This window comes from Schistocerca serialis, chromosome 2, assembly GCF_023864345.2.
Source record: "Schistocerca serialis cubense isolate TAMUIC-IGC-003099 chromosome 2, iqSchSeri2.2, whole genome shotgun sequence".
NCBI classification, from domain to species: domain Eukaryota; kingdom Metazoa; phylum Arthropoda; class Insecta; order Orthoptera; family Acrididae; genus Schistocerca; species Schistocerca serialis.
The window spans coordinates 224,647,747-224,666,372 of record NC_064639.1 but is presented as its reverse complement, the minus strand read 5'-3'; the positions used below and the strand labels follow the sequence as shown (position 1 = coordinate 224,666,372).

General features: G+C 38.5%; 1 protein-coding gene across 1 annotated transcript; it reads left to right on the top strand.

Annotated features, from left to right (window-relative positions):
* The first annotated feature begins 3,301 nt into the window (after positions 1 to 3,301).
* Positions 3,302 to 15,086, top strand: LOC126456969 (immunoglobulin-binding protein 1). The gene is made up of 3 exons (XM_050092911.1): positions 3,302 to 3,615; positions 4,925 to 5,661; positions 14,681 to 15,086. Exons 1-3 carry the CDS (start codon positions 3,499 to 3,501, stop codon positions 14,886 to 14,888), a joined length of 1,062 nt encoding a protein of 353 aa, XP_049948868.1. The 5' UTR covers positions 3,302 to 3,498; the 3' UTR covers positions 14,889 to 15,086.
* Positions 15,087 to 18,626: the final 3,540 nt, after the last annotated feature.

Genomic DNA, 18,626 nt, shown 5'->3' with positions numbered 1-18,626 from the left:
TTTGCTTTGTGTTATGAGAACATAGGTTCTTGTCATTCAGCTAGCATGAATCTTCAGTTATTGAACCTGCTTAATCATAATGGTGGAAGGAGTAGCTGGCAAGTTATGTTTTTAGATTTCTCTTGAATTGTCTTGTGTCATTATTTTCTTTCTTTCAGAAATGACTCTGTTCCACCAATGAAACAGCTACTACAGACACTCAGATATTTTTTTTCTTTGCTGATTTCCTTCTGTCCACTGGAGACTTCATTGGTATTGGCAATAGAACAGCCAGCAGGATTATTAAAGGAATGTGTATGACACTGGACAAGATGCACGAGAGACAGTTTCTTTTAATCATTTCAGTTGCCTGATATAATATAATGTAAAACACTCATTGCTGCTGTAATGAATTAATCATTCTAAGACATAAACACAACAGCAAGCTAGCCAGTAACACCTCTCAGAATTTTCAGTCAAATCAATCTGAAAAGACGAACTATTTTACAAAGCAGACTGCATTTCACAGTTGTTTCTACAATATGTGCTTACTTACAACTCACCATCTTCCGTACAGCTACATTTCATGGAATACTATCGTGTGTAGAAATGTTGCACCTGAATCGAATTGACTGTGATGTGCTTCCATTGACAACTTTATCAAATAGTGTATTTCATTGTACACAATTTGTAACTTACATTCCATGTATGAGGAGCCACCAATATGTAGCCTCTGCTACCTTTTCTGGGCATAACATTTGCGTGTTAAAGAAATCGTACATCTTGTATAGTTGCTCTGTAGATTTATGTGAAGTTGTTTGTGAATGGAAACTGTTGCATATTTTTTCCCATACCGTATTCCGAAATCTAGAAAGATCTCTCACTGGCAAAACAACAAATACTTGATCCTTTAATTAATTTCAGGAAACATTGTACATATAAGTAACCTACCAATGTAGTTCAATGTTTTGCACTAATATTTTCATTGAATGAGACTGCAGCAGTTTTCGTTTTTCCTACTACGCTATTGAACTCATTTGCAGTATCTTCCAGCCTCAAAGTAACCCCAAGGAAATAGTTTTGCGATCTGGAATGCCTATCAGTCATGTAAGATAGACTATTTCTGCATCCAATGATTATGTAAATATCAAATGACGTACGTGAAAATACCCAGAGTACTGTTCAGTTGTTGCCAACTTAACTGGACATGAACGTTATTCCAGGAATAACTAACTGGGAAATAAAGTGGCCTCATACAACGCCCATTCCAAGTTAACTCACGGTTAGCCTATTCCTCAGTGAGCTGTTCTTGGATTTATCCCGAAATTGTACAACCGCCCACAGACGAGTAAAAATCTGTCGCAAGAGTGACAGATGTTTCACCTCTGAGTTTGACTTGACCAGGACGTCGTCGATATATACATACAAAAGTCTAAGTCATGTGTGGTTTCATCCATGAACAGTTGATATGTTTGAGCAGCATTACAAAGTCCAAAAGGCGTTTGTGTAAATTCGAATAGTGTGCAGACGGCAGTTTTAGCAATGTCGTCCAGTGCCACAGGTACCTGGTAGAATGCGTGAACTAAATCCAACGTAGAAAAGATGTGCTTATCCTTTTTTGGGACCACGATGTAGTGGAGGTGACCGACTATTGCTTGATGGGTGCGACTCCTTGTGCAAGCGTTGACGATAATTCCTGGTTAACTATCTTCAGTTTCTGGGATGTCAAGCGGCGTGGTCAAGCATGGAATGGTGGTCCAGGTGTAGTCAGAATATAGTGCACTGTCGAGTACTGCACAGGTGCCAGTGTGGAAGTCTGGCATGTGATCTCCAGGAACTGTCTGAGGAACTCTATGAACGCAGAATCACCGGTAATCATACGTATTGCTGTGCCTTCCACATGATGCACTCATCCTTGGCTTGCTACGTTGGTAGTAGTGCCGAGAAAGCGTCGGTGACGAGGTCAGGCAAGAATTAATAAAACGATAAAAAGTCCGCTCTGTATATGGGGTGCGTCACGTCGGCTACGAACTGCCATTCAAATTTCCCGCCGTAGGCCGAAGTTCAACACTAATGTGAAACAACCGTAAGTTGCGACTGTAGAACCATTGGCGGCGAAAAGGTAGGAGTCATCACAGTTGCTACGTGGCAGATGGACAGATAGATAGAATGACATTTCAGCACCTGTGTCTACCAAATACTGTAACCTTGTGCCATGTTCCATTACAAACAGGCGACGGCTGCCGTCTGGAAAGCCAGTGGCCTCATAACTGGCTTCCTGCTGAGTTTCCCTGTTCGCGCAGCAAGCTCTTCAGAACCATATCGCCGGTGGTACCAACAAACTCTTGTGACGAAGATGAGCGGCTGCACTTTCCTGGTGAGCTGTGGCGACGACATCGGCGACTGGCAGGCTGGGTCAATATCGCAGTGAGCTCGGAAACCTGTGCTTGTTGCGCGGCGAGGGTGTTCTCTGCCTGAGGCCTGGGCAAACAGTTACGGCCCACGCGGACGGATACATTTCCGCTAAACAATCCGCTGTTTGTGCGAGTGCATATAGATCGCCGGAGCACACTATAAATACCTTCTGTGTATCGGGTGGCAGGCGTGAAAACCAAATATTTCGCAGAATGTCATCACTGAATGCTAATGTGCGCAGCAGGCCTAGTAGCTGCGACGGGGAGCGATCGCCCGGCTCTTCAGTGCAGTGTAGTTTTTCCAATCTCTTCGCCTCAGACTGCGAGAGCCGGGTAATCAGGGCGTTTTAAATGGTTAAGTAATGATCAGTGCTCGGTCGTGACGCCAGAATGTCTTGCACTTCTGTAGCCATATCTTCACTGAACGCAGCAACTACATAAGTGTACTTCGTGTCATCTGCAGTTACATGCGCTAGCACAAACTCACTTTCTAGTTGCGCAGACTTCTGCTCGGGATTCTCTTGCCAAAACGGGGACGACTTCACTGTCACGCGATTAACTACTGCGCCACTAGACACGTCTACAGTTGATGATGGATCTGATATTGTGGAGTTTCTGTGGACTCGGGGGCGGGAGATGCGCGACGCAGTTGATGCGAATGTTTGTACTTAGCCGAACGCGGCACGATACAAGCGTCAGTGGCCACCAGAGATCACGTCGGGGTCACCAATTGCTGCGTTGCTAGATAATTAGCATTATTAAAATATCAAAACTAAACCCTAGTACGTACGACTCCGTTAAATAGCACATTCAACGATAGAATAAAACATACATAAGACAAAGAGAAAACATAAGTCAGTGATTGCGCCGAACATAATCATTAAAACAGTCATCACTTCCGCGTAGCATTACACTACACATCAGTATAAAAGCATGTAAAATTTCTTGCGAATCTGTTCTAACCTCGTTGGAATCAGATTGAATGTTATCGCAGACGTTCTGCATGGAACATCGCTGGATTGTTGTTATTTTGAGTGTATAAGTCACTCGTTTGTTTTGGGAGTGTTCGAGGTTTTTCTACGACGTATTTTGTGTCCAATCTTCAATGGCTAATACCGACGATCATGAGATGCGACAAGTATCCGAAATGTTTGATGAAGGTCTTCAAATTTACAAGAAATTGGACAAAATAGACGAACCAACGAATAGTAGCTCAGTTCAGGTAAGTACACATAAAACAGCTTTTTCTTATTTTTTTTTAGCATTTTAAGCACATCATATCATCGTGTATTCTGAAAGAAACAACAGGTCTTGCGTATAACCTTGCCGCGTTGTATGTTTGAGCGTGGTGAAACTAGGTATCTTATGTACAGGTGAATTGTGATTTATTCGTCTCATAGTGTACATACGCTAATGATTTTATTAGAGTACATGAAACATGTCAGAAAGATATAATACAGCTTCATTTCTATAAAACTATAGTTAAATAGTGGCAGAAGTATTTCAACATTAATGTGATGTTTCTGCGAAAAGACAGCTACTTTTACTCAACAAGATTAGTGATAAACTACTACATCCTGCTCAGATAAAATGTTCATCCTTAATGAAATCTTCACCCGAGTTTCAGCACCCCTGAAACAGAGTATCATGTAGCTTTGTTTTCGCTGACTCTAGCTTCACACTCAGAACGTTTTTTCCCTTTGAGTTTCTAGTAAATTTTCATACCCATATACTGAGAGTGAGCAAGCATTCTAAATTGCTACTTACAAAGACGATAATACCACAGATATGTGGGGAAGGAATGTTCAATGATTGGAAGATTTTTAAATTATAAGTTACATGATTGTCTTGGAGGTACAGCATACGTTTCTAATTATGTTTTCTGCTGTTTCATTGTAAGCAATATGTTGCTAGAGCTTCCCCAAAACAGAATGGCGAATCTTATAACTGATTGGATGTATTTATAATATGAAATTTTACTTGTATCCATGTCGGTGGCATAAGGCAATTTTATTTACTACACAAATGCAAAGCTACATAATTTGTTGAATACATACTCAATATGTTTACTCCTAATTAAATTCTTATCGAGTTTTAATCGTAAGAATTTTCAGAGAATTCATTCTTCTAGATGTTGCTTTTCTTATGACATATTTTAATTTCCTGAGATTTTGACTGTTTTGATCAGAACTGGATCATATGGGTTTTTGGGAAGTTTTTGGTTAACCACTAAGCTGAAACCATGTGTTTAGATAATGTTTATATTCATCATGCTGACAAGGATGTTTACTGCCTCATAGTCTTCAATTTATACAGACGTATCATCTGAAAATAAAACCGACGTGGCATTTAAGTGGATCGGTAGATTATTAATGGAGAACAAGAACAAATAGGTTGTAGAGTACAGCTGTGAGGGACATTGTTTTACTGTTTACCATTTGGAAAAAAACAATTTGCTACATTTGAAGAGACACACTCTCTTTGTTTTCTGTTGCGTAAGGTAATTACATCCACACTTGTTTGTCTTGCAGAGCCTCATCAAGAAAGCAATGCATATTCTGGAGGACGCTACAAGACTGATATCATTAGCGGGTGTTTTTAGTTCAAATGAAGCTTTGGAAGAAATTGCTACAAATGATATTAAGTACCTACTCTTACCGGCACTTTTAGGCGGTCTGGCTTTGAAATTGTGCGTGGATGACCGCCTAGAAGTCATTAATACAGCAGAAGTATATTTTCGTGACTTTCTTACACGATGCAAGGACTATGGTGTTATTGATATAGAAGTACCGCAACCTTCACAACAAGACGATGACAAAGTGGTCTCGCCAGTTGGGCCTCAGTCAAGTAATCTCATCGACATGGCAATCAAGAGAAATACGAAACTCCAGAGGTATAAAGAGCAGAAAGAATTACAAAAGAAACTGGAACTTCTGGGGAAGGAAATGGAACAAAGTAATGTAGACGAAGAAGTGAAGCGTAACTTTTACATAACATTGATAAAGTGTTTTGCTAATCAGGCTGTGGATGAGCTGAATAATATTGAAATGGAGAAACCATTAATTGCACACATGGCTCAAGTCAGAAAAGGTGCTCCGTTAGGAATTGAAGCGGAGAAGTCCAGAAAAGTGCGTGCTCCTCAAAAGCCACTCAAGCCCATAATTATCACAAAAGACGAAGTGCAGAAGAAGGTATTTGGAGCTGGGTATCCCAGTCTTCCCGTTATGACGGTTGAAGAATTTTATGAAAAGAGAGTCAAGGATGGAGAGTAAGTTGCACTATTCTCCATTGTACCATACATCTTAGATCTTTAGGAGTGCATTAAGAGTTCATTTGGTAATGTGCATGTTTCCCTCCCTTCTGTCTCTCTCTCTCTCTCTGTATGTGTGTGTGTGTGTGTGTGTGTGTGTGTGTGTGTGTGTGTGTTTTCTTTCACAATATTGCCATTCTGTTTGGTCTTCCAGATACCATATTACCATTTGGAAAAAACAAAAAAAAAATTGGTAGTTGTCTGGAGATTTACAGCAATTGTTGGGTAGTGTGTCTAGTTTTTCTGATCAAAAGTGTGTTCCTGGTTACACATTTGAGTCTAGTGAATAACCCGGGCAATCATTTTTTTCTTTGTAATATAATGTTTTATGTAACATAGAAACCATTTAGAATGTTTTTGTTTATATGTTTAATAGTTGCAGATGACAATTGTGTCTGTTGTTTAGCTCGCAATATGTTATTTATTTCTTGTGGATTGACTCATGTAGATGATGATCCATTCAGGAGAAATATGTTTGGAATTGTGTTGTGTGGTAGACCTACATGTGACCTTTTTCTGGAGTTGTGATGAGACTGAACTGTAGCACACTCCAATATCTAAGTTAGTTTGGAAGGTTATAGCTTTCTTGTGATGTGGTTAGTCCAATGAAAGTGTTGTGACAGTAGTATCATAGGAAATAATGAAGTGTCCAATTCCACCCATCTGCTTTGACCCATGTCGCCTGAAATATGGCAGAAACAACCATACACTACGACTCCAATATGGCGCCTATGACGTCATTACGTAAACATGACAACAAACACCAAAATACATCAAAAAACCAACACACACACACCTTCTACAAAATACCTAATCAAACTAATGGGACAAGCGTGGGAAATTGGGGTTTTAGGGTGAGGACAAACTAAATATAAACACACGTCACTAAACCAAATGACAAAAAAACACTAAAATAACAAGACCCCATAACCTTCCCAAATTTCACTACACACAAAATCCGCTGGAATCAATCACTTCCCTTAAGCTATATAGATCAACAGAAACAACTGATACCACACTAGGACTCTCAAAAATTTCACCACCACAACATTTAATCCTACCACAAAAAACACCTAGAAAATCAAAATAGGAATCGAACACTTCCCTTGACCTATATAGGTCAACAGCAACTACCGATACCACACTATAAATCTCAAAACTTTCACCACCACCACGCTTAATCCTACCACAAACAAAAAAAAGTAGAAAATCAAAATTGTAATCGTACACTTCCCTTTACCTGTTATCCTTACGACATATAGCCGTCCCTGGTCAGAGACGCCAGAACTTAAGTAAGCCTCATTTCTTCATGACACACTGAACACTTCACAACTTCAGCCTACAGGCCGAATAGCTGAAGAAATTTTATTAGAGACAACGGACCGTCCCCCATTATTGCCGACAACCAATAGCTGTTGACCTTGTCAGTCATATCCATACCTACCAAAGACATAAACAAAGGAATTTACCAAAATTCGCGCACAGTGAACAGAAAAAAAACTACAATAACGTCGACATCACAAAACCAAAATCGTTAACTAACTGAAAAATATTCCGCTGAAAGCACAATCACCACCGATACCACACACGTTGCAATGCTACAATGCAAGTGAACCCCATACACCACATAACACGCTACCCATAAACACACCACCAGAGAGCACCACTGATCACATCAAAACGACACCTACAAACACGCCACTCTCACAAACTAAACTCCGTGCTGTTGTGATGTCGCACACCACAACAGCCTTACATCACGTGTCAAAGCCGATGGGTGGGATCGGAAGCTTCCGTCACCCCGTTTCATATACCTTACACATAACTACATTTATGACACTATTCAGAAAGCCTGTTTTTCCACTGTGGTTTAATGTTTCCAGCTTTTGGCACGTTTGAAGGCATTAATAACAAGACCATTCCCTGCCATATATTTCTGGTGGTTTTATTAGTTCATCAGATTTTATTTTGCTGATGTATTTTTGTTGTAGTAACCTCAACCGTGGGTTTTCTCTTGAGGCTCATATCTCTGCCTTGTTAATGACATGAATGGTCTTTTGCCATTGGATCTTGTTTATAATTAATCCCACGCATTTTCCTATGCAGGCTGTTTCAATAATTAACATGGCATTTGTCATGTGAGGTGTATCTAATTTAGTCAATTTTTTTGTGGACTTCCACTTCAGTTACAGTGAAGCTACTTCAGTTTTTGCACATGAATGGTAACAACATAGAGAAAGAAGCAATAAATAAATCATTAAATAAATGCTAATCACTCTTTGAATGAAAAATATACATTGTTGGAGGGCTAGTATGTTTCCCCTATTGAATGTTACTGAGGTCCTTTCTGTTTGTATTAGCATTAATTATCAGTGCAGGAATATTGGGAAACTGACAGAATCATTTGTATTAAAGCAAATGTAAATGATATCAGAAATTGAATGAAACTATATAGTTCCAAACACCTTTTCATGTCTCAAACATCATGATGTATATATGCAGATTGAAGCAGTGAGTGAAAATCTGTACTGAAGCCAAGATGTTTGAGACTTGAAAAGGTCTTTTGAATAGTTTCATTTGATTGAAGCACCTATGTCTGGGTTTCAGGCAGGACCCCCATTTTGTTTGATGCTATTCAAATAGAGTTGGCGAACCTCTGCAGTGCTGTTAAAGTTTAGGGAGAATACCAAGTGGGCTCAGTTGTGAATGAGAATTTGTGTAGAGGAGGGAGGCATGCTAGTGTAGTCCATGCAGTTGTGCGAAGCCACTGTGCGAGGGTGGTGTGGTGGTTAGGTTCATCTGCCTACTGAGCAGGAGACCTAGATTTGAATCCTGGCCGTGGTACAAATTTTTGTTTGTCACTTTGGTCTGAATATACAATTCAGGGTCCTCTGTTGCCAAGTGTCTCGTGTTCTGTGAATTCACACGACTGGAAAGATGAAACCATGCTTCATTATTCATGATCTAATGGAAAGGATCGAACAAGCCATCATTGATGTCATACAAAAGCCACATGCAGTGATCTACATGTTTCTGTCATCCTCCCATAATTGCTGCAGACCTGCTGCACGATATGGCTTCAAATTAAGACTTCTCAAAACCCGCTGGCAGCTCCTCCTACTTACATGCACCTTTCGGACCAGTTTCTGTGTAGACTTCTATTGGCTATGAATAATTCTGTGGCGAATGTCTGCGATACTTCCAGTATGCGAATTGAAGGAATTCTTTGTCAATTTATATTTTGCACAGATCTGTATGTGCGCCAGTTTTTATACAGACTCTGTATTGTTCTCTTTGCTTGTAGTATTTACCTGGATGCTTAATACTGAAAATTTCATGAGTTTCAGTAATCTTACATGTTTCCACATATGCTTCCACAACTTTAATTCTTTCTTCTATCTTGAAAGTAATTTTGTAGGCCGCAAAGAGAAACGTCTAACTTCACTGATGAAATAAACTGAAATGCTGAGAGAAAAATGCTAACAATAGATTATTGCATAAAACTGTCCATTGTTGTAGCTATTTACTCTGTTTCAGAAGTCGAAATATTGCATTCACTTTCAAAGGGCGGCGATCTACTTTTAACTGTGCTACTCTGTATATATTATTTCAGAAGTGATTAGTACCTTGCATTATCACTGGATTAATGTTTAGTTTCTAAATTACTTTTGTATCTGTTATATAAGTTGAACAAATGGAAGGAAGTTCAGGGTTTTAATCTAATTTATGGTAAGGTTATAATGACTGAGCACAAACTTTCTTCAAAGGATCCACTCCAACACTCACTGCAATCAATTTAGAGAGACCTTGGGGAAACCTAAAGCTGATGGTGTAACAGACATTTGAGCTTTGCTGCTCTTGGATAAACACTCATGATTTTACCAGTGCATTAGCAAGCTCAGTGGAAAGTATTCCATTTCATTCCCAAGAGAAATGTTCCCATGAATTTCACATTTTTTAATCCAGTGTGACTAGAAAATTATTGACTCTTGCCAGCCTTTATATTTAAAACTTGTGCCTTACGCTACACTTCTCTGTAGTTGCACAGCCCATGGCCTAGCTATGTGAATAATTTACAGTTGTACATAACTGAAAATCTTTCTGTCAGATCAGCTTTTAATCAAAAAGCATTACTTAGTTTTGTTTCCAGGAAAAGTTTGAAATCAATTATATGTGTCATTATTACTCATTAGCTTAGTGTTTTACTTTGAAATTTAATGAATTTTTCATTGAAATAACTGTACAGTACAATTCTGTTGGAAAATTGTAATACAAATCTTGTGAGAATCTGTGCTCAGAAATACATTTAGACTTATTGGGATGCGATAGAGAATTTTGTGGTATGGTTTCACTTTTACTTACTGTTTGAACAGATTGCTCATCAACTACTAGATTCCCTTTTTTGTTTTAGTTTCCAAGAACGGGATTGGGGCCAGATTTGAAAATCAATTTTCATTTCACAATAACTATACCTTCCTAAGTGAGTTTTTTCCTCCTGTAAATGACTGTTTTGTGTTTAATGGATAATTTATTAATAAACACCAACCTCCCTAAGAACATTAACATAACTCTTGAGCACCAGCACTATAATTTTCAACTGTACCTCTAATGACTTAGATATGAGTGACTGGAAGGTGATGTATTTTCATGTCATGGTAACACCAGATATTATTTTGCAACAATAACATTATTTTTGAGTATAATAGTAATGTAAATACAACTCAGTTTCATATAACATTTGATGTAGAATCTAATGACTTTAGGATGTGTAGTATTGTGTCAGGTCTAAAAACAAAATATCATTAGATTTTGCACAATGTCTTTCAATCATTGTAGGAAATTGTACTGTGGAAAATAATCCTTAGCTGGCCATTAACAATTCTAGGGCCCTCTGTCATACAGTCTTACAGAAAAACAACAATAAAGTCTCCACCAACCATGATTCTCCAATTAACTCTGCAAAACTTCATTAAAACTATTTCTAACTGCTTTATGAGTCTTAGGATACTTCTTGCAGGTGGCCTGTAAACTGCTAGTACTACAGTTTGCATGTTTTCTAACCCATTATTGAGGTACAACTGTCAAAAAGTATGCTATTATTGTAGTTTGCACCCCCCATTCCCTCCCACAAACTGTCACTCGGTATACACCACAGTTAAGAGCACACACTAAACAGCCTTGCCTGTGGCTTACACAAACCATATTTAGTAATAAGTATCACTTAAATGAAATGTATGGGAAAAATTCGAAGTAGGTATTAAAATCCATGGAGAAGAAATAAAAACTTTGAGGTTCGCCGATGACATTGTAATTCTGTCAGAGACAGCAAAGGAGTTGGAGGAGCAGTTGAAGGGAATGGACAGTGTCTTGAAAGGAGGATATAAGATGAACATCAACAAAAGCAAAACGAGGATAATGGAATGCAGTCGAATTAAGTCGGGTGATGCTGAGGGAATTAGACTAGGAAGTGAGACACTTAAAGCAGTAAATGAGTTTTGCTATTTGGGGAGCAAAATAACTGATGATGGTCAAAGTAGAGAAAATATAAAATGTAGACTGGTAATGGCAAGGAAAGCGTTTCTGAAAAAGAGAAATTTGTTAACATCGAGTATAGGTTTAAGTGTCAGGAAGTCGTTTCTGAAAGTATTATTTGGAGTGTAGCCGTATATGGAAGTGAAACATGGACGATAAATAGTTTGGACAGGAAGAGAATAGAAGCTTTCAAAATGGTGGTGCTACAGAAGAATGCTGAAGATTAGATGGGTAGAGAACATAACTAACAAGGAGGTATTGAATAGAATTGGGGAGAAGAGGAGTTTGTGGCACAACTTGACGAGAAGAAGGGACCGGTTGGTTGGACAAGTTCTGAGGCATCAAGGGATCACAAATTTAGCATTGAAGGGCAGCGTGGAGGGTAAAAATCGTAGAGGGAGACCAAGAGATGCACACACTAAGCAGATTCAGAAGGATGTAGGGTGCAGTAGGTACTGGGAAATGAAGGAACTTGCACAGGATAGGGTAGCATGGAGAGCTGCATCAAACCAGTCTCAGAACTGAAGACCACAACAACAACATGGGAAAAACTTCAAATTAAAGAAAACACTGATGAACAACTACTGGTCAAGTGAGCACTTTTCCCTGCAGACTACTTGCCCCAGTAAGTGTTCTACGTAAACACATATATTTACATGTTACATATGTTCTGGAAAAATTCACATTTGGGGGCAGAAATCCCACATACCCTCGATTAAAAGAGACTTGCTAAGAAACTTTGGAGTTAAAACTGCTTGACCTGGTATCCAGAATATGTGAGACAGGTGAAAACAGACAGACTACAAGAAAATACAATATCCCAATTCCAAAGAAGACAGGTGCTGATACATCTGACCAAACTATCAGTTTAATTAGTCATTATTGCAGAATACTAATGTGAACTATCTGCAGAAGAATGGAACGACTAGTAGAGGGCAATGTGGGGGAAGGTAAATTTGGGTTCTCGATAAATGTGGGCACATATAAGGCAATAATGACCTTCTGTTGGTAAATGTGTGTGTGTGTTATGTGAGTACGCACACGTGTGCGTATGTGTAGACTACAGACAAGGAGCATGGTACTCCTCTCCCCTCCTGAGGTTGATACGACTTTCTACACACTTTGTGTGAAACTGTAAACAATGTGTTCTGTATTGGCTGTAGGCAGCTATATGAACAATTTGCAGTATGTGAGTGCTCTGAATGGGCGATATTGAGTATCAAGCAGAGTTTAAGTTCTTTTAAGAAATAGTTGATGGCAACCAAAATTAATATGAAGTTTGTAAATGTGTATGTTGACTCTTCTCCTTGAATTTCCACCATGGGGAAATGGGCTGCTGAGTTTGAACAAATCATGAAAGTGCTCAAGATGATCCACATGAGGAACACGATGAACATCAAAGGTCGTAGAAAAAGTGTGGGCTGTGATATTGGAAGATCAGGCTGTGAAGGTGTATGAAATTTCAAAGACTGAAGGGATTTTTAAAGACTATATTGGCTCTGTTTTACCATGAAGAATTGCATGTGTGAAAGCTGTGTGGGAGTTGGGTACCGCACCAGCTCGACAATTTGTGAACAGTGTTTGGCATGATTTTGTAAAAAGGAAAGTGATTTCCTACAACAGAATGTGACGGATGAAACATAATCAAAATAACAGTCAAAACAGTGGCAAGAAGCTGATTCTCCAGGTACAAAGATGGCAAAGATGATGTCATTCAGGAAAAGTTGTGGCATTGGTGTTTTTGGATGCAAAAACAGTTCTTTTCAGTCACCACCTTCAAGAAAGTAAAACAATAACTGGTAAATATTACTCTAACCTTCTAATGGATCTGGATATAAAAAATTGTAAAAGATACGTACAGTATGAAAGGAGAAAACTCCTATTTCACCGGGACAGTGCACCTGTCAACAAAAGTATCTTGGGAATGTGAAAAGTAAGGGATCTGCACTACGAAGTGTTGCAACATCCACCATATTCCTCAAATTTGGCTACTGCAGATTCCATTTCTTCCCAAAACTCATTGTCATCATGGCTGGTCAGCATTTTCTTGTCCAACCAAGAAGTGATTAAAACTGCATATCGTACTTCAGCAGGAACATGACACTGATGGAATAATCTTGCAGGAACACTGTTAGATCAAGTATACTAATATTGAAGGAGATATGTAAAAGTAAAAGAAGGTTTTTAAAAGGTAAATTCTCGTTTTCATTATGAAGGCGAGAACTTTTCACATCACCCTTGTAGCCTGTCCCCCATGTTATTCAGTTTGCAAATAAAGCAAGCAGTAAAGGGAATTAAGGAGAAATTCTATGTCATATATAGAAGTGGAGCATGCACAATAAATAATTCTGATAAGAAGAGTGTATAAAAACTTCGTAATTGTGGTGTTACAAAAAATGTTGGTTAGATTTATGGAATTACTAATGAGGTTTTATTGGATTCAGAAGAAAAGAGCTCTACAGCCCAACTTGACTAAAAGAATGGGTAAGTTGATAGGACACATCCTGAAGCATAAAAGAACAGACAGCTGGGCAATTTAGCAAAGTATGATGGCTGAAAATTATAAGAGCGAGACTAAGGCTTGAATACAATAAGCAGGTTCAACTGGGTGTAGGGGGTAGTTGTTATGCAGAGATGAAGTATTGTGGAGATCTGCATCCAACCAGTCTTTGGACCCAAGATTTAAACAAAGCTTATGTCATTGTTAATTCTACAAACAGTAGAGGAGTTATTACTACATTACCACAAACGAAACTTTGTTTCATCCACCAGTTTCATTAAAAGCAGACAATTTATGGAATTTGAAACTTTTTGCTTGGATTCCTTGCAATTAGAGTGTACTGAAAAGTCATTATACAATAGACAACTTTTGTAAGCTGTCCAAAGTGTGAATTGAGAGGACAGCTACTTTGAGAGACATACATTCTGCAAATCACTATGAATTTGGTTAAAATGTGTGTGTTCCCAAACTGTTGTTATGTCATTAAAAATGTGAATTTGAACAACAACAAAAGTGCATATGCTGTGTTCTGTGCTGTCCAACACTGGATGAGTGAGAATGCAAATCATTACAGAAGGTGTCTAAAAAGTTCAGTTGTACTATCGGATAAGAATCCCTTAACTTCCACTCTTCCCCCTGCTTTCAGTGAAATGTTGGGGAGCAGTGAGATGATTTGTGCTGCTAATGAATAGTTCCCATTGTTCCTTCGCAGAACATTATCATATGTAATAAATAGATCACAAATCATATGTATTTTACTTTCTGTATGTACATTGTACAACAGCTTATTTTTGCTTGTAAGGCAGTCAAAAGACCTGCCTTCCAATGGCCTTAGGTCCTCTCTCTCTCTCTCTCTCTCTCTCTCTCACACACACACACACACACACACTTGCATGTACATGTTATTGGACCTTTGTACATTTACCATGGTTTGTTTTATTCCAGTTTCCCTGATCCTACCCAAGCAAAGGCTTTAAGCCTTCAAGACGTGGCTGCTAGAGAGAATGCAAATGAACTGGCGGAACAAGAAGAAATTAAGAAAGAACTGGCAATAGAGAAGGACGAAGAAGAAGCATTGAGAAGAGCAAGAGAATGGGATGAGTTCAAAGATGAGCATCGTAGGGGGTGGGGTAACAGAATGAATCGCAGTTAAGATAAAGCATTGCTCTGAGCCAGATGCTAAACTTCAGGATTTGCTGAACAGATGATTCAGGACAGCATATTGATTTGTGTACATTGTGGGCTATGTCCAGATGTTTCTTTAATAAAAATGTCTAGGTGGACGATGAAAAAATGTGTGTGTGTTTCATAAGCATGGAAGGTTATATAATAATTGAAAATAAAGTAATTTAAAAACAAAATAACGTGGTTTATAATGTTCTATGTAATTGTTACCATGCCCTATATACATGCTTGTGTGGATGAAAGGAGAAAAATTTGCAAAGAGGTTCTTTCTTTGTTTTCTAACATTTCAAGAAAGATGAAATTGAAAGACAAAATAGTTTTGTATTGTTTACGACATGTTGTTTTCCCTTACAAGCCTGAAACATGATTGTGATAAGTGCGCACACACACAGTCAGATGTAAGGTGAGTAACTAGAAACTGAAAGTGAGTACTAAGTTACAAACACACAAACCAACAGTCAGTATACATAGTAAATATTAGCATTGAAGTACAAGGTTATTATGAATGAGTGAAGCAATTTCACAGATTTGCTGTAGCTATATTATTTGACGTATTGTGACATGCACATACATAGAACATACAAAAAACGCAGAAAGAAAGCTTTTTTTACAAGTGCTCCATATGTGCTCTGCTCCCCTACTGATATTGCAGATATCTTGTCAATAATCAAGTTCTTCGCATGTTTGTCATAGCATCTCTTTGTAAATCTGTTCAAAATCACTGTTGGTGTGAGCTTGCACTTCTTATAGCTTTGTTAGTAGAGGAAGCCTAAATATCAAGTCTTTCACATAACCCCACAGAAAAAGTCACATGGAGTTAGGTTGGGAGAGTTTAGAGGCCATGACATGAATTACTGATCATCAACCCTACCATGACCAATTGATTGGTTTCTTAATTATGAATTTATGAACATTATGACGGAAGTGGGGTGGAGCACCATCCTGTTGGTAGATGAAGTCCATACTGTTGATCTCCAGTTGTGGCATGTGGCAATGTTCCACCAGGTCCAGATATATGTCAACTGTTTTTTCTCTCACTGTAGGCCAACCTGTTGATTTCCCTTGCAGAAGCAACGTAAAGCTTTAAACTACGCATGCCTTCACTGAGTGGATTTGGCAATTGGTGGATTTTTGTAGAACCTCGTTCTGAAGTGTCATTCATTGATGTGAACACATTTCAAGCACAACATATGCTTTCTCAGTGCCTGTCACCATCTTGCCTCACTGCTCACTCCTGCACTCTCAGGGTAGAAGTCTGAAGTGTGGTTGCAAATATACAAAATTTGAATTTTTTTGTGCAAGTGTTGAGTTCTCTAACAGTATGTCAATTAATGTAGTTATAGTGAATATATGAAATCACTCCAATCATTTATCCTCCCATGCTACTTACATACCTATACATTTATGAAATTTTGTTGTGTGTTCATAGTGGGTGATAAGTGTGTATCACGTCGTTGTTGCTGATTTTCATAGAACTTGATTTGTTGCAGAGTCCAGCCTGTCACAAGTGCCTAAAACACAAGAAAATCCCTTCTTGACTGTAGTTTTAGACAATATTATTTGTGCTAATTTTTTTACATATATTTAAAAAGGTCCCATTATTTACTGAAAGAAATGTCCAACACTTATACTGTCCAGTAGGAATTTTTGAATACAATATGTGTTTAAGAATTTTTTTTTAACATTTAGTGATTTTGAGCAAGGATTCATTTGTCACTCTAAAAGTTTAAAAAGCTAGAAAGAGAGGTGTAATATTTACTTTCTTCATATCCTTTCATTCATCTTAATTTCATTCCACCTTCTTCTCACTTTAGACTCCTTTCCAATTTTTTGCCTCCCCTCTTCAGTTACCAATGGCCTGCCATTTTTTTAGCAAACAACAACTTAAATTCCTGTTTTTCCCTTTGTTAACTCAGTTCCTTCCTTGCACCAAGTGACCCTATTGATGTGAGATTCTGAATGACTTTTTCTTCATTATAACACTTTTAACACTCGTGTTTATCTATTCTACTTAAGGAAGCATTACTTCTGAAAGTTACTGTAGAAATGTTTGGGGCCCTCTGGTTCTGAGCTAAGTAAAAGACTTGAAGCAGAGACTTGGAAGATTCTGTGAAAAGCTATGCTGTGATTTCCTCGGCTTGCACAATAGGTTTGAGAATTGTAAGTGTCACCCTAAATGGGTCAGGAGTGCACTACACATAAAGGTTGTGACATAGTGGCTTACAAGTTTTCTTTTTCTTTTTTTAAGCTTAGGTAAGTACTGGGAGATGAAGAAGCTTGCACAGGATAGAGTAGCATGGAGAGCTGCATCAAACCAGTCTCAAGACTGAAGACGACAACAACAACAAGTGACACTCTGACTCTCCACCCCTTTCAGATAACAATAGGTGTAGGAGAGCCCCAAATATGCAGGCCGGTGTGGCTGAGTGGTTCTAGGCACTTCAGTCTGGACCTGTGCAACCGCTACGATCGCAGGTTGAAATCCTGCTTCAGGAATGGATGTGTGTGATGTCCTTAGGTTAGTTCGGTTTAAGTAGTTTTAAGTTCTAGGGGACTGATGACCTCAGATGTTACGTCCCATAGTGCTCAGAGCCATTTTGAGAGCCCAAAGTATAATGGTAAGAGTCGAAGAAATGGTCCCCACAAATGAAACAAATAAAATATTCCCAGGAAAGTCCCAGAATTTTAAGCAAGCTGGCCAAAACCCAAAACTGACAGCACTGTGATTTATGGGGTTAATTTTAGTGTATATCATAAGGATCGAGTAATGATAGGTGGAGGTGGAATAGTCATCACAGTTGATAAAAAACTCAAATTCACCAAGATGCAAATTGGGTCTACACGAGAGATTGTTTGGACAAAACTCATTATCAAAGATGAGCATAAACTTGTAATTGGGTCTTTCCATCAGCTGACAGATTTGCCTTCAGATGTAAGGACAAACTTGAGAAAAAAGCTTAGTTTCAATCTTCTCCAATTGTACTGTCATCATTAGAGGAGACTTAAACCAAACAAATATCAGTGTAGAAAATCACAGTTCTGTAAGTGGTGTGTGTCACAGCGCATCCTGTGGAACAGTACTAAATTATTTCTCTGAAAAATTTGTTGAACAGATAGTTCAGAAGCCCACTCATGATGGAGATATATTAGACCCAAAGGCATCAAATAGATGTGCCTTCTTGATGTCCATATTGAAACTGGTTTAAGTGACCATTAGGCAGATGTAGCAACTATGACAACTGAAGTACAAAGGCGGCTAAATCAAACAGAAAGATTTACATATTTAGTACGTGTGGTAAACAGGCAGCCACATCACATCTCAAGGAGGAATTCAAAATGTTTATATCTCGGTAGGAACACGTAAAAGAACTACAGTACAAATTTAAAAGAATAATGGACCAAACACTGGATAAATATATACCATGTTGAACTGTTCATGATGGGAGGGCCCCTACATGGTATACAATCACTATAAAGAAACAGTAACTTCATAATATTTGTAAAACAAAGCGTAGGGCAAAACAGAGAATACTGAATGAAATACGTTTAACTGTCAAGAGGACAATCCATGAAGTCTTGAATGACCACCATAGGTGAATCATATTGGAACTTATCTTTCAAAACTCAAAGAAATCTGGTCATGTTTAAAGGTTGTATGTGGCACCCAAGTTATTTTCCAAACACACATCCATAACACAGGAACTGA